Source organism: Notolepis coatsorum (assembly GCF_963971535.1).
Source record: "Notolepis coatsorum genome assembly, contig: SCAFFOLD_101, whole genome shotgun sequence".
Taxonomy (NCBI): domain Eukaryota; kingdom Metazoa; phylum Chordata; class Actinopteri; order Aulopiformes; family Paralepididae; genus Notolepis; species Notolepis coatsorum.
The window spans coordinates 469814-497150 of record NW_028174323.1 but is presented as its reverse complement, the minus strand read 5'-3'; the positions used below and the strand labels follow the sequence as shown (position 1 = coordinate 497150).

Genomic DNA, 27337 nt, shown 5'->3' with positions numbered 1-27337 from the left:
ACGGTATCCACTGAAATATACATTATTCACAGTATCACAGTATCCACATAAGGTGCAGTAAGCCTAAGGTAGTGTAGGTTGTCCTCCTTGGGTTCCTATAAGTCCCAGGTCAATGTCTGGTAGCAGTCGCTGTCGCTGCCCCCTGTTGTGGAGCCTGGAGGCTGCTAGTCGCTGCCCACTGTTGTGGAGCCTGATGGCCGCTGGTATGAAGGACTGTCCGAGGCGGTTAGTTGAGTGTCGGGGGGGAATGAGTCTATGGCTGAACGAGCTTCTCATCTTGACTAGCTCGTCGTAGAGGGGGTGGTAGGGGTTCTCCATGATGGCAGCCAGCTTCCTTATCATCCCCCTCTCTGCCATCACCTCAAGTCTAGGTAGCTCGACTCCCACCACGGAGCTAGCCTTCCTCACCAGCTTGTTGAGCTTGTTGGTGTCCCTTGAGTTGATGTCGCCTCCCCAGCATGCCACAGCATAGAAGAGGATGCTGGCCACAACAGACTGGTAAAAAGACTGCAGCAGTCTGTTGCACACATTGAAGGACCTGAGTCTCCTCAGGAAGAACAGCCTGCTCTGTCCCTTCCTGTAGAGGGCCTCTGTGTTATCCGACCAGTCCAGTTTATTGTTCAGGTGTACCCCAAGGAACTTATATGAGTCCACCATCTCCACATCCACCCCTCGGATGGAGATGGGAATCGGGGGGGCCTCTTCTTGCCCCTCTGGAAGTCCACCACCAGCTCCTTGGTCTTACTGGTGTTGAGTTGGATGTGGTTGCTGTCGCTCCACCCCACGAAGCTCTCCACCAGGGCTCTGTACTCCTCCTCATCATCGTCGGTGATGTAGCTTACGATGGAGGAGTCGTCTGAGAACTTCTGCAGGTGGCACCCGCTTGAGTTGTGGCAGAAGTCTGAGGTGTAGAGGGTGAAGAGGAAGGGTGACAGCACAGTTCCTTGGGGGGCGCCGGTGTTGCTCACCAGTACGTCAGACTGACTGTCCTTTAGTCTGACGTACTGTGGCCTCTCAGTGAGGTAGTCCTTGATCCAGGCCACCAAGCCGTGCTCCAGCTGCATCACGGAGAGCTTCTCCGCTAGCAGTGACGGCTGGATGGTGTTGAAGGCGCTGGAGAAATCAAAGAACATAATCCTCACTGAGCTGCGCGGCTTCTCCAGGTGCGTGTACGCTCTGTGGAGCATGTAGATGATGGCATCCTCCACCCCGATGTTTGCCTGGTATGCAAACTGCAGGGGGTCGAGGGAGTCACGCACCAGGGGCTTGAGGTGTTGCAGGACCAGTCTCTCAAACGTCTTCATGACGTGTGACGTCAGAGCGACTGGCCTGTAGTCGTTGAGGGTGCTGGGTCGTCCCTTCTTGGGCATCGGGACAATGCAGGAGGTCTTCCAGAGCTGGGGCACCCTCTCCAGCCTCAGGGAGAGGTTGAAAAGATGCTGGAGCGGTGCTGCCAGCTGCTCCACACATACTTTGAGCACCCTGGGATTGGTGTTGTCCGGTCCTCTGGCCTTGTTTACACTAATCCTGGAGAGCTGCCTACTGACCTGACTGATTGTGATCGTCAGGGTTGGGGGTGGTAGGCAGTCTGCTGATGTTGGCGGTGGGGTGCCGGTGCTGATGGGTGTGGGTGGGTGGGGGGTGGGGGGGCTGCTTTGTAGGTGTGATCTGGTGCTGGTGTCGATGGGTGGGGGGAGGGGTGTGGGGAGGCCACTCTGGTCAAAGCGGTTGAAAAACGAGTTGAAAAAACTACATAAAACAATAATACAAATTATAATAAAATATTTAAGTCAAATTTATAGAAATAATGAAAAATAAGACAATGAAATAAAGATAGTAATTCATTTAAAAGCTATTTTAAAAAGGTACGTTTTGAGCAGTGCCAACCGAGTCTGCTGTCCTAACAGACTTGGGGTCTGTAGGGTAAGCACTTATTCCCTCCACCCTGAACATTTATGGAGATGTATGGGCCTTTTAAGTAGTCAGTGATAAAAGTGTCTTTCAAGGATAAGTGAGCTCCTGCACTGATTATTATAGTTCAATATTCAATATTTGATCACCAAAAAGCATTAAAAAGGCCCCTCCCCGCCCAAAAAGGGCCCCCAAAAATAGCACAGGCCCAGTGCCCTTTTCAGCCTTTGAGCACCTGCCCCTCTAAAGTCCTGTGCACGTCCCTGCACACACACACACACACACACACACACACACACACACACACACACACACACACACACACACACACACACACACACACACACACACACACACACACACACACACACACACACACACACACACACACACACACACACACACACACACACACACAGACACACACACACACACACTGCTTTATTTTCTCAGAACTGCTTGTTTAGTACTTCACTGTTCCGTCAGGAGTAGGGGTGGAGGGAGTGGAGGGGTGGAGGGGGAGGCTGCTGGGAAACAAGATGGCTGCCTGAACTAAGAGCTCTACACTGTCTCAGTGATTAAATTAGCAATTCTTACCTCCACTCAAGGACAATTTCAATAATTTTGTTTCAACTTAAATTAAGTAAAGGCTTTTGATAAAACGTGGTGATTTGCAAGATGGCAACAACAAGGAAAGGCCAGCGAAACAAACCAGATGTCGACGTCGACGACCAAACAATTGAAACAGACAATGACCCCACGCTGGTCGAAATTATGTCGGAGTTAAAATCTCAACGCATTGCAATATTGGGCCGATTAGACGGTATCGATACTCGTCTGGAAAAGGTGACAAACCAAGTATCGGCGATTAAAGAAGGACTGACTAAAACAAACAAAGCAGTCGACAAACACAAGCAGCGCCTGGATGAGGCGGAAGAGAGGATTTCTGCACTAGAGGACAACCTGCAAACAACCCAGCGAGAGTTACACCGAGCCGAAAAGACATTGAGAACAATGGAGATGAAAACGGATGAGTTGGAAAACAGAGGGAGGAGGAAAAATCTGGTTTTACTGGGGCTTCCAGAGAAATCGGAGGGTGACCAAACTCTACCTGAGTACATTCAGCAAAAACTACCCAACTGGCTCAAGCTTTCATTGGAAAAAACACTCGACCTGGAACAAGTGTTTCGCCCAGCGCGACCACAATCACAACCACACGCTGGGAAATATCCCAGACCAGTCCTAATCCGCTTTTTACGAATCGGGGACAAAGAGCTGATCCTACAAGCAGCAAAGAAATCTACAATCACAGAGGGGGAAGCCAAACTCACCATTCGCCAGGACCTGCCCACAGAGGTACGTCGAAGACGCAGAGAATTCGACCGGATGACCAAGATATTCATCGAAAAGGGCATGTTTCGAGGATTTGCATACCCTCACCGGCTTCGAATCCTCCATAAAAACAAAATTGTCCTGTTTGACGATCCAAAAGAGGCAGAATCATTCGCCGACGAGCTGGACTGAGGTTTGCCTCGTAAACCGTTACCCATGGTGGAGGTAAGAAGATGACATTTACGTTTTTTTTTTGTTTTGTTTGCACCCCCTCATTATGACTGTTATAATACGGACAAATCACTTGACTTTGAAACCCCAGAGGAAGGGGTATTGATTTGCCAATACAGTCGCGATCGGCTGTTCTTTCTTTTCTCCTCAATGTGTATATTTACTGTCTGGCAGCGGTACTTCCTGCAACAACGTGTGACGTCATACGGACGATACCATGACTAAAGGAAGGGAGGGGGGTACAAGGAATGGCACGAATTTAACATGCATCTGTTTTGCACTGATATTTTTCTCTCAAACATTAGAAGGTCACAATGACTGAATGGTAAAAAGTATGTGGAGAGGAGAACTCTCAACAGTATAAGAAAAAAAAGAAAAAAAAGTCTGCCTAATAAGAAACACCCCTCACCATTCAGTAATATCAGGTGACCAACTCATATTTAACAACATGGGGGGAAGTGAAGAGGGGAGGGGGTGTAAAGAGAAATACAAATAAATAAAAGGAAGTTATTACACTGAAGACAAGAGCTCCAGGGGCCAATATAAGAAAGATTTAATTCTTTTTCAGTTATTTTGTTTTTTCCATTATTGTTTCTCTATGGCCTACTAGGAGTAAGGGGGTAAATGTCGTGGTTCAGAAAACCATGGCTGGGATGGGTTGATGTATTTCATGTATGTTTTTTATTCTATGTATGTGTATTCTATGTATGTTTTGTGTTCTATGTTTTTTGGTCATGTTTATTAATAAAAGCAATGGCAATATTTTCGAGGCAAATGTATACAGTCATAGATACTCCTCAAAGATTGTACCAACTACCATGTCAGATATAATTATAAATTCGTGGAACATTAAAGGCTTGGGAAATCCTATTAAAAGGAAAAAAATGTTATCCCTTTTAAAAGAAAACAAAGTAGATGTGGCTTTTTTACAAGAAACATATTTGTCAGACACTGAACACGCAAAGTTAAAAAGAGAATGGGTAGGTCAGGTCTATTTCTCATCATATAAAAGTCATAGCAGGGGAACGGCTATTTTGATTAACAAAACAATACCATTTACAGTAGAAAAAACAATTACAGACCCAAACGGACGGTTTGTCTTGGTGTCAGGCTGCATTTGGGGAACATCCATTACTTTTTTGAACATTTATGCCCCCAATGCCGATGAACCCACATTTATGTCTGACATGGTGTTGCTGTTCAATGAAAACTGTAAAGGTTTTGGAGTGATGGCGGGAGATTTTAATTTGACAATGACAGCATTGGATAAGTCTAGTCAAACTAACCATAGCTCCAAATCCTCAAAAGTTCTTCAAGGGTTATGTGCAGAAAGTGGCCTAATTGATGTCTGGCGTGAATTACATCCAGGCATTAAAGACTACAGCTTCTTCTCAAATGTACATAACTCATATAGTAGAATAGACTATGCCTTTATTTACTCAAAATATATATACATGATAAAGGAATGTGAAATTAGCCCAATCATTTTATCAGATCATGCCAGAATATGCATGACTATTCAGTTTAATAGGAACAACTCGTTCACCAAACAATGGAAATTTGATAATTCATTACTCCAAGATGAAGAATTTAAAGTAAAAACGCGAACATGGATTACAAACTACATAAAGGAAAATAATGACCCCCTCATTGACCCTAACATTATCTGGGAGGCTGCAAAAGCCACTTTAAGAGGACTAATAATTTCATATGGTTCATTTAAAAAGCGAGTAAAAAGAGCACAAGCACAAGAACTTGAGAGAGAAGTAATAAGATGTGAAGCACTTCATAAGACAGCGTCTACAGAGGACAATTGGAGACAATTAATTGTGGCCAGGGCCAAATTAAACCTTAATATTTCAAACGAAATTACAACAAAAATGAATTACGTTAGACAAAAGCATTACGAATTTGGCAATAAACCAAGTAAATTACTGGCCCATCAATTAAAGAAAGAACAAACTGAAAGAACTATTAAAGCAATTAATCTCAATGATAATATAACATATCAACCTAAAGAGATTAATCAAGCTTTCTTTGAATTCTACAATACACTTTACAAATCTCAAAGTTCTCATTCACAAGAACAACTGGACCAGTACTTACAAAATAAGAAATTGTCAAAATTGTCTGAATTAGACCAGCAATATCTTAACTCATCATTTACAAAAGAAGAGGTTCTGGCCACAATTAAGTTAATGCCCATAAATAAAAGCCCAGGACCAGATGGTTTTTCTGCTGAATTTTATAAAGAATTTTGGACTGAACTTCATCCCATTTTTATGGCAATGATGTATAATTTCTGTCACAATAGAATACTCCCTCAATCAATGAACCTAGCACATATCACAGTATTGCACAAAAGTGGCAAAGATCCTTTAAATTGTTCATCATATAGACCTATTAGTCTTTTAGATCACGATTACAAGATTATAACCAAATTATTAGCAAAAAGACTAGAAGATATTTTGCCTAAATTGATTAATCCAGACCAATCGGGTTTCATAAAAGGGAGATATTCTGCTGACAATATAAGGAGACTTTTAAATGTAATAAACCATTTGGACACCAGTCGGAGCCCTTCTCTGCTCCTATCACTGGACGCAGAGAAGGCCTTCGATAGGGTTGAATGGAACTTTCTTTTTTCTATACTTGACAAGCTTAATATGGGACCAAACTTTATCGCTTGGATTAAAGCAATCTATAAAAATCCTAAAGCAGCTGTCATTACCAATGGAGCTTCCTCTGATTTTTTTACACTAACGAGAGGGACAAGACAAGGATGCCCACTGTCGAGTTCACTCTTCGCGATGGTGATTGAATTGCTGGCGTCATGTGTACGAGACAATATTCACATTAAAGGACTGAAAATGAATAAGGAGGAACATAAAATATCCTTATACGCAGATGACATTATTTTATACATAAAAGACCCAGAACAGTCCTTATCACACTTATATAACGAAATAGAACAATTTGGAAAATACTCTGGATATAAGTTAAACTTTAATAAATCAAATGCTTGTCTCCTGCATATGACCCCAACCGAAACGATGTATAAAACATATCCCTTTAATTGGTCTCCAGAAGGGTTTAAATATTTGGGAATAAACATTACACCGCAACTAGATAACTTGTACAGGGAAAACTATTGTCCTCTTATAGAAAAGATAAAAACTGATCTGTGTAAATGGTCCACGCTCCCATTATCTCTGCTGGGAAGAATAAATGTAATAAGAATGAACGTCCTTCCAAGACTAAATTTCCTTTTTCAAATGTTACCATGTTACTTATCTACAGAATTTTTCAAATCTATGAATAGACCCATCTCTAAATTTATTTGGTGCAACAAAATGCCTAGGATAAAGTTATTGACACTTATGAAACCAGAATCCATGGGAGGTCTCGGTCTCCCCAACCTCCAACATTATTTTTGGTCAGCCCAATTAAGAAATGTACTGTCATGGTCGTTGGGAAGACGGGATTCACAGTGGTTTCAGTTAGAAGCTAAATTTGTTGAACCGTTACCATTGGACTCTCTCATATTTATAAAACAATTTAAAAAGATAAGAAACATAGGTAATTGCTTCACTGTTTTTAACACACTATGTGCTTGGAAGGACTGCTCAAAAAAACTGGGTATCACCAATTGTACCTCTATATACTCTCCTATCTATCACAATCCTGATCTAGATAAACATCTAAGATCAATTAATATACTCAAATGGGCTCAGTTGGGGATAAGTCAATTCAAAGACCTGTTTCATACAAATATGCAGTTAAAATCATTTATGGATTTAAGAACAGAATATGCCATCCCAAATACTGATTTCTTTAAATATTTACAAATGAGAAACATTATACACATACTGAGAAGAGAAAATAAACTAAGACTAGAATTACATGAAATAGAAGAAATACTAATGTCATCGACCACAATTAAAGGTAAAATTAGTGAATTTTATGACATCTTCTCCAAAGAATGTCACTCATCTTTTTTGCCTTTGTTGAGGATCTGGGAGACAGACCTAACCATGAAATTTGTAGAAAATACATGGCTAAATATTTGTGATAGAATACATTTTCCATTTACAAGTAACAAAATCAAAGAAGCAAATTTTAAATTTATCCATAAATTGTATTTAACTCCAATAAAAATGCATAAAATGTCTAGAGATAATTCAATAAACTGTCCTAGATGTAAAACTAACGAAGGAACATTTCTACACATGTTTTGGCACTGTGATAAACTAAAACGATTCTGGAATTGTATTCATTTATTTACAAAATCTGTATTAGAAACGGAATTTGACTTGTCCCCATGTGCCTATTTACTTAATGAATTACCAGAGATCCAGATGGATCCAAAAAAATATAGACTGCTGATTGTTATAACATACTTTGCCAAGAAATGTATTCTCCTGTTTTGGAAAAATGACTCTTCACCCACTTTTGAGATGTTTCAAGATCAGATATCCCAGCTTCTTCCATTGGAGAGATTGACCTTGGAGGAGCGCGGCCGGGGGTGGATGTTCCGGGACCTTTGGTCTCCGCTGTTTTCTCGATTGAGCAGAGGGGCTGTTGATTGATACGGCTAGTGGCGGTATGTGAATATATCCGCATGCTGTCGCTGGCCGTGTCGATTGGTGGTTTTGCTGTTTGGTTGGGGGAGGGGTGGGGGCCGGGGGTCTTGGGATGTCTATCCCCGGTTGTGTATTTTTTGGAGGTGGGTTTCCCTAGTGGAAGAAGTTGTACAACAGACGCGTAAGAGGCCTGTCTGTTGTATAACAATGATGTTGTTGTTGTCATTGTTGTTATTATTTATTATTGTTTATTTAAAAATACGTATGAGAAAATGAACAGTGTAAACAATATCATTAACTCTGAATATAAAAATATGAGAAAAGCAAACAAGACGCGGTCTCGGACTGGTGGGGGCCCCTGATTCGAGGTCTTGGTGAATCGGAGTGTTAAAGAGGCATGATGCTCTGGCTCGCTGGGGCGCCGGATTTGGGGTCCTCACGGGGTGGGGACCTTGGTTGTCGATACTGGAGATGACGGGTGCTCAAGTAATCTCGCCTTATGGTACATACATGTGGGTATATGCATGTATATATGTATATATATGTATGTGTGTATGTATATGTATATATATATATATATTCTTATTAATTTATATATTTAATTTATACATGACTATTTTATTTTTCATTATTCTGATTTAACTGATGGTTTTGTCATTGTCGTTATTATTATTATTATTATTATTATTATTATTATTACTGTTATTGTCCTGTGATGTCTTGTTTATTAGTATTGTTATTGTATTGTATTGTCTTGTTTCATGTTGAAAAGGGAAAATAAAGAAAAACTATTTGAAAAAAAAAAAAAGGAGTAGGGGTGGGCATTTTTACGAAAAATCCAGATCGATTGATCGCATGCTATACTCGAGTGATCGTGTATCACTCAAAAAATAAAAAATAAAAAAATAAAAGAAACAAACATTATTTTTTTTGAATATATATATATATATTTAAATTTAGTTCATTCACGTATATGTTTAAGGAAACCAACAAACAGTTATAATCTTACACATACATGTGAAACAAATATGAAAAAAAAAATATATATATATATATATTTAAAATATATTTTCTTTCATAAAAAATATTAATAATTTAAGATCGATTTTTCTCATAGCTATACGAGTAATCGAGTAATCTCATGCCCATCCCTAGTCAGGATGTATATTGGAATAAGCTCCCGCAACTTACTTACTGTAGCGGGTAACACATCTGGCTTCAAAAAGAAACACAGGGAAGAAGGAAATCAGACTAAATCTAACCTGAATTGTATTGAGATACATTGACGTGAACTGCTCTTGTGTTTTAGGTTTAGAATTGTTCTTAAATGCTCTTAGATTTTAATTGTTTTATAATATTCTTATTCTTCTTACTTCATCTGACTTTTTTTGTGAACTTTTGTTCACTCATTTTATTTCGTCGATCTTTCATTTGATTCAAGCGTTGCGTATGCTGCATTGTATTTTGTATATGTTTGCATTATGTTGTGTATTTGCACGGACCCACAGGAAGAATAGTCCCCACTACGGTGGAGACTAATGGGGATCCTTAATGAACAATAAACAATAAACGGAGGTAACTCATCACTACATATAAGACAAAGGCGATTTGAATACTTGAGCACAAGTGAATCCACATGGATGCCTTACTGATAGGGATGTCCGATATTATCGGCCTACCGATATTATCGGCCGATATCGGCATTAAAATGTGATATCGGAAAATATCGGTATTGGTTTTAATTTTATTTTAATTTTTTTTTACATTTCTATAACCTTTATTTACCCAGGCAAGCAAGTAAGAACAAATTCTGATTTTATTTATTGTCAAAAGTATGCATAATGTTGTGTTAATTCCACAACAAGAGATATGTAATGTTAATTACCTGAAATTATTCCATTTGGGGGGGGGGGGGGGGGGGGGGGGGGGGGGGGACCCTGCATATATCTGTATCGGTTGATATCGGTATCGGAAATTAAGAGTTGGACAATATCGGTATATCGGTATCGGTAAAAAAGCCAATATCGAGCATCCCTACTTACTGATGATTCTCATCCCTCTTGCTGAAGAGCACCCAGGGGTGTCACTACAGACGCAGGGCTCCTCAACACAATAACACATCATTTATCAAGCAACGAGTCACTCTACACGTTGTGTCTCTCTCCAGGTGTTGGACGTCAACGAGAACCTGTACGCCCCCTACTTCTCCGACTTGGCCGTGAGAGGCGCGGTCAGGGAGAACTCCCGCAGCGGCACCAGCGTCCTGACGGTGAGCGCCCGGGACGACGACGACGCGGCGGGGGGGCGGGACGGCGTCCTGCGGTACTCCGTCAGCGGTGGCAGCAGCGGCCTGGGTAGCTTCTCCGTCGACGAGGAGACAGGTAGTGCGACGCGCCGCCCGCCATCGATTTTTTTTTCTTTCCTATATACGGGCGGGCGGGGGGGTTTGTGTGTGAAGTGAAAGTGCAATCGTTTCTTCTTCACCCCCACCACGCCACGCGCGCCGTGATGATAACACACCATCTCAATTGGTCACTCACTATATTGATTGTGTGTGAGTGCGACAAGCAATTTTGAATAGTGTCTCTTTTCATTTGCCGACGGTCTGTCTCGCTCTCCGTCCACTTCAGTTCTCTCTCTTATCTCTCAGCGTCTCAGTTCTCCGTGTGCGTGTGTGTGTGTGTGTATGTGTGTGTGTGTTTGTGTGTGTGTGTGTGTGTGTGTGTGTGTGTGTGTTTGTGTGTGTGTGTGTGTGTGTGTGTGTGTGCGTGCGTGTGTCTGTCTGTATGTGTATGTCTGTGTGTGTTTGTCTGTGTGTGTTAAGGCTGTCCCAGAAGACTGTTTTTGGGATTCGAACTTCATCAGTGTTTTTCGAACGAACGTTCGAACCTTCGTTTTTAATTAAAACAAATATATATTTTTTTAATCAACATTTCTTCTTTTTTATAATTTTTTATAATTTTTTATAATTTCTTTAAAAAAAAATTATATCCTCAAACTAAATCCTCAATTTGAATAAAGTGACTAATTTGATTAAATTAGTTTTTTTTTTTTTTTTTTTAATCAACTTTCCAGACCCAGCCCAGGGAGAAGCCCCAGCCCAACTAAATCAATTAAATCAACTTTCTTTATTGAATATAACTCATCAGTTTATTTTAATACTATAATATTAGTGTAGCCTAATCTTTATCTGCAACTGTGAAGAAAAACCCCATTGGTTTAAACAGAATATAATTTTTTTTTTATTTTTTTATTAAAAATACAAAATTCTAATGTTGATTTAGAATTCGAATGCCAACATAACGAACGAAGGTTCGAACGTTCAAACGTTTGGGCTCAGCCCTAGTGTGTGTCTGTCCGTCTCTCTGTGTGTGTGTCTGTGTCTGTCTGTCTGTCTGTCTGTCTGTCTGTCTGTCTGTCTGTCTGTCTGTCTGTCTGTCTGTCTGTCTGTCTGTCTGTCTGTCTGTCTGTCTGTCTGTATGTCTGTCTGTCTGTCTGTCTGTCTGTCTGTCTGTCTGTCCGTCTCTCTGTGTGTGTGTCTGTGTCTGTCTGTCTGTCTGTCTGTCTGTCTGTCTGTCTGTCTGTCTGTCTGTCTGTCTGTCTGTCTGTCTGTCTGTCTGTCTGTCTGTCTGTCTGTCTGTCTGTCTGTCTGTCTGTCTGTCTGTCTGTCTGTCTGTCTGTCTGTCTGTCTGTCTCTCTGTCTGTCTGTCTGTCTGTCTGTCTGTCTGTCTGTCTGTCTGTCTGTCTGTCTGTCTGTCTGTCTGTCTGTCTGTCTGTCTGTCTGTCTGTCTGTCTGTCTGTCTGTCTGTCTGTCTGTCTGTCTGTGTGTGTCTGTCTGTCTGTCTGTCTGTCTGTCTGTCTGTCTGTCTGTCTGTCTGTCTGTCTGTCTGTCTGTCTGTCTGTCTGTCTGTCTGTCTGTCTGTCTGTCTGTCTGTCTGTCTGTATGTCTGTGTGTGTGTGTCTGTCTGTCTGTCTGTCTGTCTGTCTGTCTGTCTGTCTGTCTGTCTGTCTGTCTGTCTGTCTGTCTGTCTGTCTGTCTGTCTGTCTGTCTGTCTGTCTGTCTGTCTGTCTGTATGTCTGTGTGTGTGTGTGTGTCTGTCTGTCTGTCTGTCTGTCTGTCTGTCTGTCTGTCTGTCTGTCTGTCTGTCTGTCTGTCTGTCTGTCTGTCTGTCTGTCTGTCTGTCTGTCTGTCTGTCTGTCTGTCTGTCTGTCTGTATGTCTGTGTGTGTGTGTGTGTGTGTGTGTGTGTGTGAGTGTGTGTGTGTGTGTGTGTGTGTCTGTGTGCTGTTTAGGCACTGGGTTGATGCAGAGGGTTTGAGTGAGGCCCTGTGTATGTGCTGTGTACTGGGAGATCATTACTGTAATGGGGCCAGCATGGCGGGCAGCCAGCCTGTGCCGCGTGAGGCCAGCGGTGTTGACAGGGCCCGGGGCGGCCCAGTAGAACCGATCCAGTCCTGTTCACATAGCACTGATCAAGGCTCCTCTGCTTGTTTCCCTCCCCCCCATCAGCCTCTAAGCCTAGAGGACACATCCCAGGACCCAGAGACAACACTGTCCAGTCGCTTGTCTCCAGAACCATCCCAACCATCAGCCACTAAAGCCTAGATAGAGGACACGGTTATCCGTCTGTAGTGTGGTAGTGAAAGGGTTAACCTTCAGTTCAGTTCAGTTCAGAGTTTTTATTTGCCACATGGAATAATACAATCATAGTTTCTTCATTAAAAAATCATAAATAGCCATTCCATGGACAAAAGGAGCAGGAAGAAGAATAAATATTATAGTTACCTGCCCCTTATTCCTAAACTAACATGTATTTTCTTAATGGTCGGCGTATAACCTTATTTACACAAATAATCATTTATACCATTATAAAAGAAACACAATCCACAGTTAAACAAGAAAAATTTAAATAATAATAATAATAATGATAAAGAATAAAAAAGAAAAGAAAGAGAAGAGAAAAAAAAATATCTCACTATTCAGATCACATTTTGATTTTCATACTGACTAAATATTTTTTTTTTATAAATTTTTTTGAATTGATAAACACTGTTACATCCCTTAAGCTCGCTATGGAGAGAATTCCATAACTTTACACCAATAACTGAAGGACACATCTGTTTAAGTGTGGTAGTGAAAGGGTAACCTTCTGTAGTGTGCTGGTGAAAGGGTTAACCTTCTGTAGTGTGGTAGTGAAAGGGTAACCTTCTGTAGTGTGCTGGTGAAAGGGTTAACCTTCTGTAGTGTGGTAGTGAAAGGTTAACCTTCTGTTGTGTGGTAGTGAAAGGTTAACCTTCTGTAGTGTGGTAGTGAAAGGTTAACCTTCTGTAGTGTGGTAGTGAAAGGTTAACCTTCTGTAGTGTGGTAGTGAAAGGGTAACCGTCTGTAGTGTGGTAGTGAAAGGGTTAACCTTCTGTAGTGTGGTAGTGAAAGGGTAACCTTCTGTAGTGTGGTGGTGAAAGGGTTAACCTTCTGTAGCGTGGTAGTGAAAGGTTAACCGTCTGTAGTGTGGCAGTGAAAGGTTAACCGTCTGTAGTGTGGTAGTGAAAGGTTAACCTTCTGTAGTGTGGTAGTGAAAGGGTAACCATCTGCAGTGTGGTAGTGAAAGGGTAACCTTCTGTAGTGTGGTATTGAAAGGTTAACCATCTGTAGTGTGGTGGTGAAAGGGTTAACCGTCTGTAGTGTGGTAGTGAAAGGGTTAACCTTCTGTAGTGTGATAGTGAAATGGTAACCTTCTGTAGTGTGGTAGTGAAAGGTTAACCTTCTGTAGTGTGGTAGTGAAAGGGTTAACCTTCTGTAGTGTGGTAGTGAAAGGTTAACCTTCAGTAGTGTGGTAGTGAAAGGTTAACCTTCTGTAGTGTGGTAGTGAAAGGTTAACCTTCTGTAGTGTGGTAGTGAAAGGTTAACCTTCTGTAGTGTGGTGGTGAAAGGGTTAACCTTCTAGTAGTGTGGTAGTGAAAGGTTAACCGTCTGTAGTCTGGTAGTGAAAGGTTAACCTTCTGTAGTGTGGTAGTGAAAGGGTAACCTTGTGTAGAGGTGGTAGTGAAAGGTTAACCATCTGTAGTGTGGTGGTGAAAGGGTTAACCTTCTGTAGTGTGGTAGTGAAAGGGTTAACCTTCTGTAGTGTGGTAGTGAAAGGTTAACCGTCTGTAGTGTGGTAGTGAAAGGTTAACCTTCTGTAGTGTGGTGGTGAAAGGGTTAACCTTCTGTAGCGTGGTAGTGAAAGGTTAACCTTCTGTAGTGTGGTGGTGAAAGGGTTAACCTTCTGTAGCGTGGTAGTGAAAGGTTAACATTATGTAGTGTGGTAGTGACAGGTTAACCTTCTGTAGTGTGGTAGTGAAAGGGTTAACCTTCTGTAGTGTGGTGGTGAAAGGGTTAACCTTCTGTAGTGTGGTAGTGAAAGGTTAACCTTCTGTAGTGTGGTAGTGAAAGGGTTAACCTTCTGTAGTGTGATAGTAAAAGGTTAACCGTCTGTAGTGTGGTAGTGAAAGGTTAACCTTCTGTAGTGTGGTAGTGAAAGGTTAACCTTCTGTAGTGTGGTGGTGAAAGGGTTAACCTTCTGTAGCGTGGTAGTGAAAGGTTAACCTTCTGTAGTGTGGTAGTGAAAGGTTAACCGTCTGTAGTGTGGTAGTGAAAGGGTTAACCTTCTGTAGTGTGGTAGTGAAAGGTTAACTGTCTGTAGTGTGGTAGTGAAAGGGTTAACCTTCTGTAGCGTGGTAGTGAATGGTTAACCTTCTGTAGTGTGGTAGTGAAAGGATAACCTTCTGTAGTGTGGTAGTGAAAGGTTAACCTTCTGTAGTGTGGTAGTGAAAGGATAACCTTCTGTAGTGTGGTAGTGAAAGGTTAACCTTCTGTAGTGTGGTAGTGAAAGGTTAACCGTCTGTAGTGTAGTGGTGAAAGGGTTAACCTTCTGTAGTGTGGTAGTGAAAGGTTAACCTTCTGTAGTGTGGTAGTAAAAGGTTAACCTTCTGTAGTGTGGTAGTGAAAGGGTAACCTTCTGTAGTGTGCTGGTGAAAGGGTTAACCTTCTGTAGTGTGGTAGTGAAATGGTAACCTTCTGTAGTGTGGTGGTGAAAGGGTTAACCTTCTGTAGTGTGGTAGTGAAAGGGTAACCTTCTGTAGTGTGCTGGTGAAAGGGTTAACCTTATGTAGTGTGGTAGTGAAAGGGTAACCTTCTGTAGTGTGGTAGTGAAAGGGTAACCTTCTGTGGTGTGGTAGTGAAAGGTTAACCTTCTGTAGTGTGGTAGTGAAAGGATAACCTTCTGTAATGTGGTAGTGAAAGGTTAGCCTTCTGTAGTGTGGTAGTGAAAGGTTAACCTTCTGTAGTGTGGTAGTGAAAGGTTAACCTTCTGTAGTGTGGTAGTGAAAGGTTAACCGTCTGTAGTGTGGTAGTGAAAGGTTAACCTTCTGTAGTGTGGTAGTGAAAGGTTAACCTTCTGTAACGTGGTGGTGAAAGGGTTAACCTTCTGTAGTGTGGTAGTGAAAGGTTAACCGTATGTAGTGTGGTAGTGAAAGGGTTAACCTTCTGTAGTGTGGTAGTGAAAGGTTAACCTTCTGTAGTGTGGTAGTGAAAGGGTTAACCTTCTGTAGTGTGGTAGTGAAAGGTTAACCTTCTGTAGTAGTAGTGAAAGGTTAACATTCTGTAGTGTGGTAGTGAAAGGTTAACCGTCTGTAGTGTGGTAGTGAAAGGTTAACCGTCTGTAGTGTGGTAGTGAAAGGTTAACCTTCTGTAGTGTGGTAGTGAAAGGTTAACCGTCTGTAGTGTGGTAGTGAAAGGGTTAACCTTCTGTAGTGTGGTAGTGAAAGGTTAACCTTCTGTAGTGTGGTAGTGAAAGGGTTAACCTTCTGTAGTGTGGTAGTGAAATGTTAACCGTCTGTAGTGTGGTAGTGAAAGGGTTAACCTTCTGTAGTGTGGTAGTGAAAGGTTAACCTTCTGTAGTGTGGTAGTGAAAGGTTAACTTTCTGTAGTGTGGTAGTGAAAGGTTAACCGTCTGTAGTGTGGTAGTGAAAGGTTAACCGTCTGTAGTGTGGTAGTGAAAGGGTTAACCTTCTGTAGTGTGGTAGTAAAAGGTTAACCTTCTGTAGTGGTAGTGAAAGGTTAACATTCTGTAGTGTGGTAGTGAAAGTTTAGCCTTCTGTAGTGTGGTAGTGAAAGGTTAACCTTCTGTAGTGTGGTAGTGAAATGTTAACCGTCTGTAGTGTGGTGGTGAAAGGGTTAACCTTCTGTAGTGTGGTAGTGAAAGGTTAACCTTCTGTAGTGTGGTAGTGAAAGGGTAATCTTCTGTAGTGTGGTGGTGAAAGGTTTAACCTTCTGTAGCGTGGTAGTGAAAGGTTAACCTTCTGTAGTGTGGTAGTGAAAGGTTAACCTTCTGTAGTGTGGTAGTGAAAGGTTAACCTTATGTAGTGTGGTAGTGAAAGGTTAACCGTCTGTAGTGTGGTAGTGAAAGGGTTAACCTTCTGTAGTGTGGTAGTGAAAGGTTAACCTTCTGTAGTGGTAGTGAAAGGGTTAACATTATGTAGTGTGGTAGTGAAAGGTTAACATTCTGTAGTGTGGTAGTGAAAGGTTAACCTTCTGTAGTGTGGTAGTGAAAGGTTAACCTTCTGTAGTGTGGTAGTGAAAGGTTAACCGTCTGTACTGTACTGTACCCATTCTGCAATCTGTTAATAAACTTTTCAATCAATCAATCAATGTAGTGTGGTCGTGAAAGGGTTAACCTTCTGTAGTTTGGTAGTGAAAGGTTAACCTTCTGTAGTGGTAGTGAAAGGTTAACATTCTGTAGTGTGGTAGTGAAAGGTTAACCTTCTGTAGTGTGGTAGTGAAAGGTTAACCTTCTGTAGTGTGGTAGTGAAATGTTAACCGTCTGTAGTGTGGTGGTGAAAGGGTTAACCTTCTGTAGTGTGGTAGTGAAAGGTTAACCTTCTGTAGTGTGGTAGTAAAGGTTAACCTTCTGTAGTGTGGTAGTGAAGTTTCAAGTTTCAAGTTTCAAGTTTCTTTAATAGTTGTCATACAGAAGTACAGAATACTTTTGTACAAAATGCTTCTTACTGTTGCGCTCCAGAGACTGTGCATGACAAGATAAGTATGAAATAAAAACATAGTAAAAATTAGAAGAAAAAAAAAGAGGTCACAGTGTTCAGTTTAGACATATGTACAATGTTCGTAGACGTAGTTACCATACAATATACAATACTGTGCAGTGTACTAATATACAATACTATATAGTGCAAGGCATAAATGGACGAGGTGCAGTTTAGGTACAATTCACAGTAGGTGTACGAGTTGTAGTGCAAATCCTTTATCAATAAATATAAAGTGTAAGTGTGTTTGTGTGATCTAAAGTGTGGAGAGTGGGTGCTGCAGTGTGTTGTTTGTTTGAGTGAGTGTGTGTGTGCGTGTGGGTGTGTGTGCTGTGTGCATTTGATGGTTGTTGCATAGTGATTATTGTTCGTTTAGCGATTATTGTTCGTTTAGCAGCCTGATGGCCTGGGGATAGAAGCTCCTTCTGAGTCTTTCTGTGCTCGCCATAAGACTCCGGTATCGCTTGCCTGACGGCAGCAGTTCAAAGAGGCAGTTGTTCGGGTGGCTCGAGTCCTTAATAATTCTCTTAGCCTTCCCCTTGCACCGCTTGTTGTAAATGTTCTGGAGGGTGGGAAGCCCCCCTCTAATTGTGCGTTCGGCTGAACGTGTCACTCTTTGTAGTCTGCTACGGTCTTGTGCAGTGCTATTCCCAAACCAGGAGGTGATGTTGCCGGTCAGGATGCTCTCTATTGTACATGAGTAGAAGTTCCTAAGGATCTTCTGACTGACTTGGAACTTCCTTAGGCGCCTGAGGAAGTAGAGGCGTTGTCGTGCCTTCTTCACAACACTGTCAATGTGTGTGGTCCATGTCAAGTCCTCGGATATGTGGGCTCCGAGGTACTTGAAACTGTTCACTCTCTCAACTGGTGCCCCGTCGATGCTGAGGGGGCTGTAGTCCTTGACCCCCGACCTCCTGAAGTCCACAATCATCTCTTTTGTTTTGCTGACGTTCAGGGAGAAAGGTTAACCTTCTGTAGTGTGGTAGTGAAAGGTTAACCTTCTGTAGTGTGGTAGTGAAAGGGTTAACCTTCTGTAGTGTGGTAGTGAAAGGGTAACCTTCTGTAGTGTGGTAGTGAAAGTTTAACCATCTGCAGTGTGGTAGTGAAAGGGTTAACCTTCTGTAGTGTGGTAGTGAAAGGGTAACCTTCTGTAGTGTGGTAGTGAAAGGTTAACCATCTGTAGTGTGGTGGTGAAAGGATTAACCTTCTGTAGTGTGGTAGTGAAAGGGTTAACCTTCTGTAGTGTGGTAGTGAAAGGGTAACCTTCTGTAGTGTGGTAGTGAAAGGTTAACCTTCTGTAGTGTGGTAGTGAAAGGTTAACCTTCTGTAGTGTGGTAGTGAAAGGTTAACCGTCTGTAGTGTGGTAGTGAAAGGTTAACCTTCTGTAGTGTGGTAGTGAAAGGTTAACCTTCTGTAGTGTGGTAGTGAAAGGTTAACCATCTGTAGTGTGGTAGTGAAAGGGTTAAACGTTGCTTCGTTAGGTGGAAGGAAGCGGGGGGGGGGCCTTGACTCACTCACCCGCTTCACTGAGGGAGGAGAAGGAATAAAAAAATACAAAGTATGCAAATAGGTCAGAAGATCAAAGAGTTCAAATAGTTCATTGTAATATAAAACACGGTGCCACAACACAATGCGTGACAACTGTTTCTAAGGACTCACTACGATCTAACTTTGAACGGAAATTAGTTTGAGCGTATAAGAAATGGGAGACCGTGAAAGAAATGATTCACTTGCACCAATCACATTCAATCCACCTCTCACTACTTTCCCTCATTCATTCATTCATCATTCACCAGTGCCTATGACGTGTATATGTGTGGAACCGACCTTTAACTAGGCTAATTAGTATTGATTGTGAGAGACAGAGAGAGCGAGAAAGAAGCAGAAGCTACATTTACACAGCCTGTCCAAGGCGGGATTGTTGTGCCATAATTCTCCATCGCTGTTCTTTTTTTTCCACTTTTTTCTCCTTATTTTTCTATTTTTCTCCCATCCCAATTTCGCTGTTTCCAATTCTCCCCTCCCCTGTCTTGAACGTTGCTCGCATATGCCCCCCACAGGTCGGTCGTAGGGAGGATCGAAGCCTTGCATCACATGTCCCCTCCGGTACACGAGGAGGCAGCCTGTCACATCTTTTCACCTGCCAGCGCGGACTCTCATTGGCGAGGTGTAACGTGTGGGAGGCTCACACTACCCCCGCCATTTCCTGTCTCTGCTGTGCAGGCGTCCCCCAACCGACCTGTAGGAGTCGCTGTCCACAACATCCAGATTACCACCCATCGACTTCCACCCGCTGACTCTGCCAATTGAGCCAGTATGATGGCCGGCCCAAGCCGGAGTGTGTCAAAGTGTCCTTGAGCAAGACACTTAACCCCTAACTGCTCCCGATGACAGGTTGACGGATGCTCATCGGGAGCAGTTTCAAGTTTCTTTATTAGTTGTCGTACAAAAATACAGAATACTTTTATATGAAATGCTTTTTTCCCGTTATGCTCCTGAGAGTGTGCTAGATGAAAATAGATAAAGTATAAAATAGGAAGTCAAGTACGTAAACAAAGTGTAAACAAAAGTGTTCAATATACATATATACAATACACATATCTGTATGTGAATGTGTGAGTAAATGGGTCAAATGTGAGGAACGAATTGTAAAGCGCTTTGGATAAAAGCTGCTATATAAATGCAGCCATTTACCATTTTACCATGTATTCAATTGACTCTCTTACTGGTTATCCTCTATGTGATTTCCTCCCCGCCTGTGAGTGTGCACATTTCAAAAGCCTATGGAGAAAGCGAGTCGTACAGTAGCTCATCATCATCACCACGAGTCATGCATGTCAAACGCAGCCCTGCCCGTCTGCCCGTCTGCCCGCCTTGCCCAGTCTGCCAACTCCGATGTATACGCTGGATAGTTTGCTAGCTTCATGTGAGCATTTCCCTCCTCCTGTCATTCAAATGGCAGTTTATAATTTCACGATGGCAATAGCTGTGTGTCCTTTAGTTTAGTTTAGTTTATTTATTTAGCACATTATTAAAAAAAAATAAAAACAGTGCTAGAGGGAACAAAGCCCAAAGGGCTTGTACAAAGTCTACCCGTAGCCTCTGCCATACCATTAACTACCCCTGCCATGAAGGCCACAATACCAAATTTCTCCTCCCTTACCCTCTCTCTATCCTCCTGCTCTACCCTCTCTCCTGAACCAAGCTAACCTGAACCAAGCTAAACTTACCTGAAATAGTCGCTGCAGTCACACAGGAGGGCCTTGTGGGCATTCAACTCAGTGCTGTTGACTTTAATAACCACATCACAGAACCTTCCTTCCAGATGCAGCTCATTAAGGATTGTAGATGACATTGTTTCCTTTTCCATGTGGTGATTTTAAATTATATCTACAGAATATATTCACGCTTACAGACAAATAGCCGGAAACAAACTGTTCTAGAATGTTCTATTATGACATCATACTGTGACATCACGAATGTTCTAGAATGTTTGATTATGACATCATACTGTGACATCACAAATGTTCTAGAATGTCTATTATGACATCATACTGTGACGGCGTTAGTTTTTTCAGTAACGAGTAATCAAACGGATTACTATTCCAATCTTAATAACGCCGTTACCGTTACTGCCAAAAAATTCGGCGCGTTACTATGATTGAAGCTGTTTTTTTCATCAGACAGATCTCTGCGCTGAGAAGCAATACTTTTTTTCCTTGATTAGTGGGCAGTGCGCGATTGGCTGAGGTTGAGTAAAATGTCATGGTAAGCCAATCAGAGGTAGAGGTGGGCGGGTGTTCGAAAGAATCCAGAATCTGTAGTGTGGTAGTGAAAGGGTTAACCTTCTGTAGTGTGGTAGTGAAAGGTTAACCGTCTGTAGTGTGGTAGTGAAAGGTTAACCTTCTGTAGTGGTAGTGAAAGGTTAACCTTCTGTAGTGTGGTAGTGAAAGGTTAACCTTCTGTAGTGTGGTAGTGAAATGTTAACCGTCTGTAGTGTGGTGGTGAAAGGGTTAACCTTCTGTAGTGTGGTAGTGAAAGGTTAACCTTCTGTAGTGTGGTAGTAAAAGGTTAACCTTCTGTAGTGTGGTAGTGAAAGGTTAACCTTCTGTTGTGTGGTAGTGAAAGGTTAACCTTCTGTAGTGTGGTAGTGAAAGGATTAACCTTCTGTAGTGTGGTAGTGAAAGGGTAACCTTCTGTAGTGTGGTAGTGAAAGGTTAACCATCTGTAGTGTGGTGGTGAAAGGGTTAACCTTCTGTAGTGTGGTAGTGAAAGTGTTAACCTTCTGTAGTGTGGTAGTGAAAGGGTAACCTTCTGTAGTGTGGTAGTGAAAGGTTAACCTTCTGTAGTGTGGTAGTGAAAGGTTAACCTTCTGTAGTGTGGTAGTGAAAGGTTAACCGCCTGTAGTGTGGTAGTGAAAGGTTAACTTTCTGTAGTGTGGTAGTGAAAGGTTAACCGTCTGTAGTGTGGTAGTGAAAGGTTAACCTTCTGTAGTGTGGTAGTGAAAGGTTAACCTTCTGTAGTGTGGTAGTGAAAGGGTTAACCTTCTGTAGTGTGGTAGTGAAAGGGTAACCTTCTGTAGTGTGGTAGTGAAAGGTTAACCATCTGTACTGTGGTGGTGAAAGGGTTAACCTTCTGTAGTGTGGTAGTGAAAGGGTTAACCTTCTGTAGTGTGGTAGTGAAAGGGTAACCTTCTGTAGTGTGGTAGTGAAAGGTTAACCTTCTGTAGTGTGGTAGTGAAAGGTTAACCGCCTGTAGTGTGGTAGTGAAAGGTTAACTTTCTGTAGTGTGGTAGTGAAAGGTTAACCTTCTGTAGTGTGGTAGTGAAAGGGTTAAACGTTGCTTCGTTAGGTGGAAGGAAGCGGGGGGGGGGGGCCTTGACTCACTCACCCGCTTCACTGAGGGAGGAGAAGGAATAAAAAAATACAAAGTATGCAAATAGGTCAGAAGATCAAAGAGTTCAAATAGTTCATTGTAATATAAAACACGGTGCCACAACACAATGCGTGACAACTGTTTCTAAGGACTCACTACGATCTAACTTTGAACGGAAATTAGTTTGAGCGTATAAGAAATGGGAGACCGTGAAAGAAATGATTCACTTGCACCAATCACATTCAATCCACCTCTCACTACTTTCCCTCATTCATTCATTCATCATTCACCAGTGCCTATGACGTGTATATGTGTGGAACCGACCTTTAACTAGGCTAATTAGTATTGATTGTGAGAGACAGAGAGAGCGAGAAAGAAGCGGAAGCTACATTTACACAGCCTGTCCAAGGCGGGATTGTTGTGCCATAATTCTCCATCGCTGTTTTTTTTTTATCCACTTTATTCTCCTTATTTTTCTATTTTTCTCCCATCCCAATTTCGCTGTTTCCAATTCTCCCCTCCCCTGTCTTGAACGTTGCTCGCATATGCCCCCCACAGGTCGGTCATAGGGAGGATAGAAGCCTTGCATCACATGTCCCCTCCGGTACACGAGGAGGCAGCCTGTCACATCTTTTCACCTGCCAGCGCGGACTCTCATTGGCGAGGTGTAACGTGTGGGAGGCTCACACTGCCCCCGCCATTTCCTGTCTCTGCTGTGCAGGCGCCCTAACCGACCTGTAGGAGTCGCTGTCCACAACGTCCAGATTACCACCCATCGACTTCCACCCGCTGACTCTGCCAATTGAGTTAGTATGACGGCCGGCCCAAGCCGGAGGCAACGCCGACAGCCCGGATTTGAACCCGGTGTCTCTTGCGTTGGTGAGGAGCGCAATGTCCGCTGCGCCACCCAGCCGCCTTCTCCATCGCTGTTCCCTATATAAAATGTACGTTCCGGCATTAAGCCGCCAGCAGAGACAGTCACGCTGCCGGGATAGGGGCAGCTTTGGCGTCCGTGTGAACGGGACTGCCGGCATGCCGGGACAGGGGGCTGTTATAGGCCTCGATGTAGCTTGTAGGTCATATCATAACCACAATTATCTGTACTGCCCTGAACCACTGTCCCTGTTTCAGCTCCGTTCAGTTATCAGTTGTCGCATGAAAGATGGGAACAAAGGCTCACCACATGATATAATAATAATAATAATAATAATAATAATAATAATAATAATAATAATAATAATAATAATAATAATAATAATAATAATAATAATAATAATAATAATAATAATAATAATAATAATAATAATAAAAAAAAAAAAAAAAAAAATAATAATAATAATAATAATAATAATAATAATAATAATAATAATAATAATAATAATAATAATAATAATAATAATAATAATAATAATAATAATAATAATAATAATAATAATAATAATAATAATAATAATAATAATAATAATAATAATAATAATAATAATAATAATAATAATAATAATAATAATAATAATAATAATAATAACAATAATAATAACAATAATAATAATCATAATAATAATCATCATAATAATAATAATAATAATAATAATAATAATAATAATAATAATAATAATAATAATAATAATAATAATAATAATAATAATAATAATAATAATAATTAATAATAATAATAATAATAGCTAACTATTACACATTTTAGTGTCTGATGCAATGTGCAATGTGAGGGCGGCTGGGTGGCGCAGCGGACATTGCGCTCGTCACCAGCGCAAGAGACACCGGGTTCGACTCCGGCTGTCGGCGTTGCCTCCGGCTTGGGCCGGCCGTCATACTAACTCAATTGGCAGAGTTAGCGGGTGGGAAGTCGATGGGTGGTAATCTGGACGTTGTGGACAGCGACTCCTACAGGTCGGTCAGGGCGCCTGCACAGCAGAGATAGGAAATGGCGGGGGTAGTGTGAGCCTCCCACACGTTACTCCTCGCCAAATGAGAGTCCGTGCTGGCAGGTGAAAAGATGTGACAGGCTGCCTCCTCGTGTATCGGAGGGGACATGTGATGCAAGGCTTCTATCCTCCCTACAACCGGCCAGTGGGGGGGCATATGCGAGCAACATTCAAGACAGGGGAGGGGAGAATTGGCACAGTGGAATTGGGATGGGAGAAAAATAGAAAAAGAGGAGAAAAAGTGGATAAAAACAAAAAAGAATATGCAATGTGAGAAGCCAAACGCAACCTTTACCATAACAAGCTTTGGTAAATCGTGCATTTATATAACTTTTATCCAAAGCGCTTTACAATTCTGTTCCTCACATTCACCCATTGCTCAAGGACACTTCGACACGCTGCCCGGGAGGAGCGAGAATCGAACCGGAAACCTCCCGATTACCAGATGACTGCTTTACCTCTAGCAGTAACTCGTGCCCCAGCCTCCAGACAACATGGCACCACTGAATCGTCGTCTTTGGGATAAAGCCATTTTTGGGACATGGAAACGTGGGCTACATGACATGACATTTAATTACTCTTAAGTAACCTACAGACATATCTAGGGGTAACGCCTGCAGCCATCAGAACTGGATTGCAGATCTTCAGATATTCCACTTATTGGCACGACAGTGGCTCAGGAGGTAGAGCAGTCGCCTGGTAGTAGGTTCCCGGTTCGATTCCCGCTCCTCCCGGGCAGCGTGTCAAAGTGTCCTTGAGCAAGACACTTAACCCCTACACTGCTCCCGATGAGCAGGTTGACGGATGCCTCCGCCATCTCAAGTTTAAAGTTTAAAGTTTCTTTATTAGTTGTTGTACAAAAATACAGAATATACTTTTATATGAAATGATTTTTTCCCGTTATGCTCCTGAGAGTGTGCTAGATGAAAATAGATAAAGTATAAAATAGGAAGTCAAGTACGTAAACAAAGTGTAAACAAAGTAAGTGTTCAATATACATATATGTGTGTGCATGTGATGTGTGAGTAAATGGGTCAAATGCGAGGAACAAATTGTAAAGCGCTTTGGATAAAAGCTGCTATATAAATGCAGCCATTTACCATTTTACCATGTATTCAATTGACTCGCTTACTTGTTATCCTCTATGTGATTTCCTCCCCGCCTGTGAGTGTGCACATTTCAAAAGCCTATGGAGAAAGCGAGTCGTACAGTAGCTCATCATCACCACGAGTCATGCATGTCAAACGCAGCCCTGGCCCAGTAGCCCGACTTGCCCAGTCTGCCAACTCCGATGTATACGCTGGATAGTTTGCTAGCTTCATGTGAGCATTTCCCTCCTCCTGTTATTCAAATGGCAGTTTATAATTTCACGATGGAAATAGCTGTGTGTCCTTTAGTTTAGTTTAGTTTATTTATTTAGCACATTATTATAAAAAAAAAAAAAACAGTGCTAGGAGGGAACGAAGCCCAAAGGGCTTGTACAAAGTTCCACTCCCATCTCATTGTCCATAAACAATATGAACGAAATACATGTGTAGCATGGTCTACAAAATAAACTACAAAACAGGAACAGAGACATAAGGCAGACACTATAGCGAAAACATGGAAGATTGACACGAGTCAGTAACAAGAACAATCTTTATTTTGTATTTATATATTTTTTTACAAGAGGGCAAAGAAGAGGAGAATAACATATTAACGGTATATAATGAGGAAAAGGAAACAAGCAGTCATACTAACAGTAGATGTAACACTGATGCACAGGAGTAACTTAATGTGATGGTGATTTATGATGAAATTAAATTATATTTTAATTGTATTTTAAATATAGATAAGGAGGTTGTTGACCTCAATGATGAATTTAGAGTGTTCCTGAGTTTAGGACGTCTAAAGCTAATGTTGCGCTTTCTAGGCGCGTCCCCCGAGATCACCTGTCATGTTGGAGATGCTGGTCGCCATATGTAAAACCTTTTATTTCATTGTAATAATTTGTAAGCATAAAGGAGGAGTTCAAATGAAGGGGCAGAGATTTAAAAAAAATAAAAACAGTGTTTCTTGCCACCAAACTAATTGGGGAGAGAAGAACAAAAGACCTGCTCGCCAAACCAATTTCAGCACCACGGACAGCGCTGTAGCGCTCCGGCTGCCGTCCAACTCCCGTTCTTCTGTCATTGTCCGAACGAAAGCTTCCGATCATTTTCTCAGGATCCCGGGCCCTCATTCATCAACGTGGACGTAGAATATGTTCTATTTTCACACGTAAGCACAGAATGTAGAATCAGTGCACCCACAGGAAAAGCGGGATTCACCACACGTGCGTACGCAGGTTCTACGCACACCTGTCATGATGAATATGACTTTGATCCTACGTTTGAGCTCGTGCACTGTTTTAAGTATTTGCATGCCAGAACCGCCCCGATTAACCATATACGGTAATGGAATACCCCCATGAAATGTGGAAAAATGGACTAAGCCGAGGGAAGCGTGTTATGAGAACGGTGATGTCGGATATGATATCTATTAACCATTGCTGCCTGGGCAGCGCAAACACTAATAAAGACCGTGCTGGAATATGACTGCCTTTTCCCGTGTTGTTTGATTAATACCCAGGGATTAAAGTTCTCCTCAATTTTATTCCAAATCGCGATGGATTTTCCGTCAATTTTCTACCTGCTGCATATGATTTCTAGAGGCATACTACAATCTATTTTGATGTCAGTATTGGGTAGCCTATATAAACAATAATACGAGAGCATATACAAGAACAATGAATCTCACTGCATGTATGATGTAGCCTGCCTTTCAATACATGAACTTGAATCCCATCATGTTTGTGTGCGGGACTCACAAGGCTGTTGTCACAATGGGTGGTACCGGTACAGTAATAACAGTCCACACAATATCACGATGGACCATGCCATAGCCTATGTTCTATCTATTAGGACATGATCTGTGACGACAAATGTTCTAGAATGTTTGATTAAGATATCATACTCTGACAGCATGCCTATGATCAACAAAAACGCGAACTTGAATCCCATCATATACATAGTCTGTCCACTATCTGGTGTCATTGCAATGCGTTTTTTATTCTTTCTTATACAGTAAAAAGGGGGAAGAACACTATATCGTGGGTGTTCATATGACTTGTATTCTGCTTACAGCTTCGAAATTCCACTTGTTTCGTTTAACGTAAAGCCTTTTAAATATAATCAAAACGTTCCCGTGTTTCTGCGGTCTGTGCGCAGAATAATAACGAGTTGAGCTACGCGGAGTTAATTCCGATAACGCTATATAAACCATGCTGCATTCATTCTGAGAGAAAGATCTATTATTCCAAATGCTATTTATAGGGTTTTGACCATAATTACACTACTGTTGCTAT

General features: G+C 41.7%; 1 protein-coding gene across 1 annotated transcript in view; it reads left to right on the top strand.

Moving 5' to 3' along the window:
• The window catches only part of LOC311247581 (protocadherin Fat 3-like), a gene marked incomplete at both ends in the record, with an annotated part of 404408 nt that overhangs the window by 27455 nt on the left and 349616 nt on the right, over positions 1 to 27337 (top strand). The window contains 1 exon segment of the mRNA XM_084338612.1: positions 10225 to 10438. Coding sequence (XP_084194738.1) covers positions 10225 to 10438 — 214 coding nt within the window.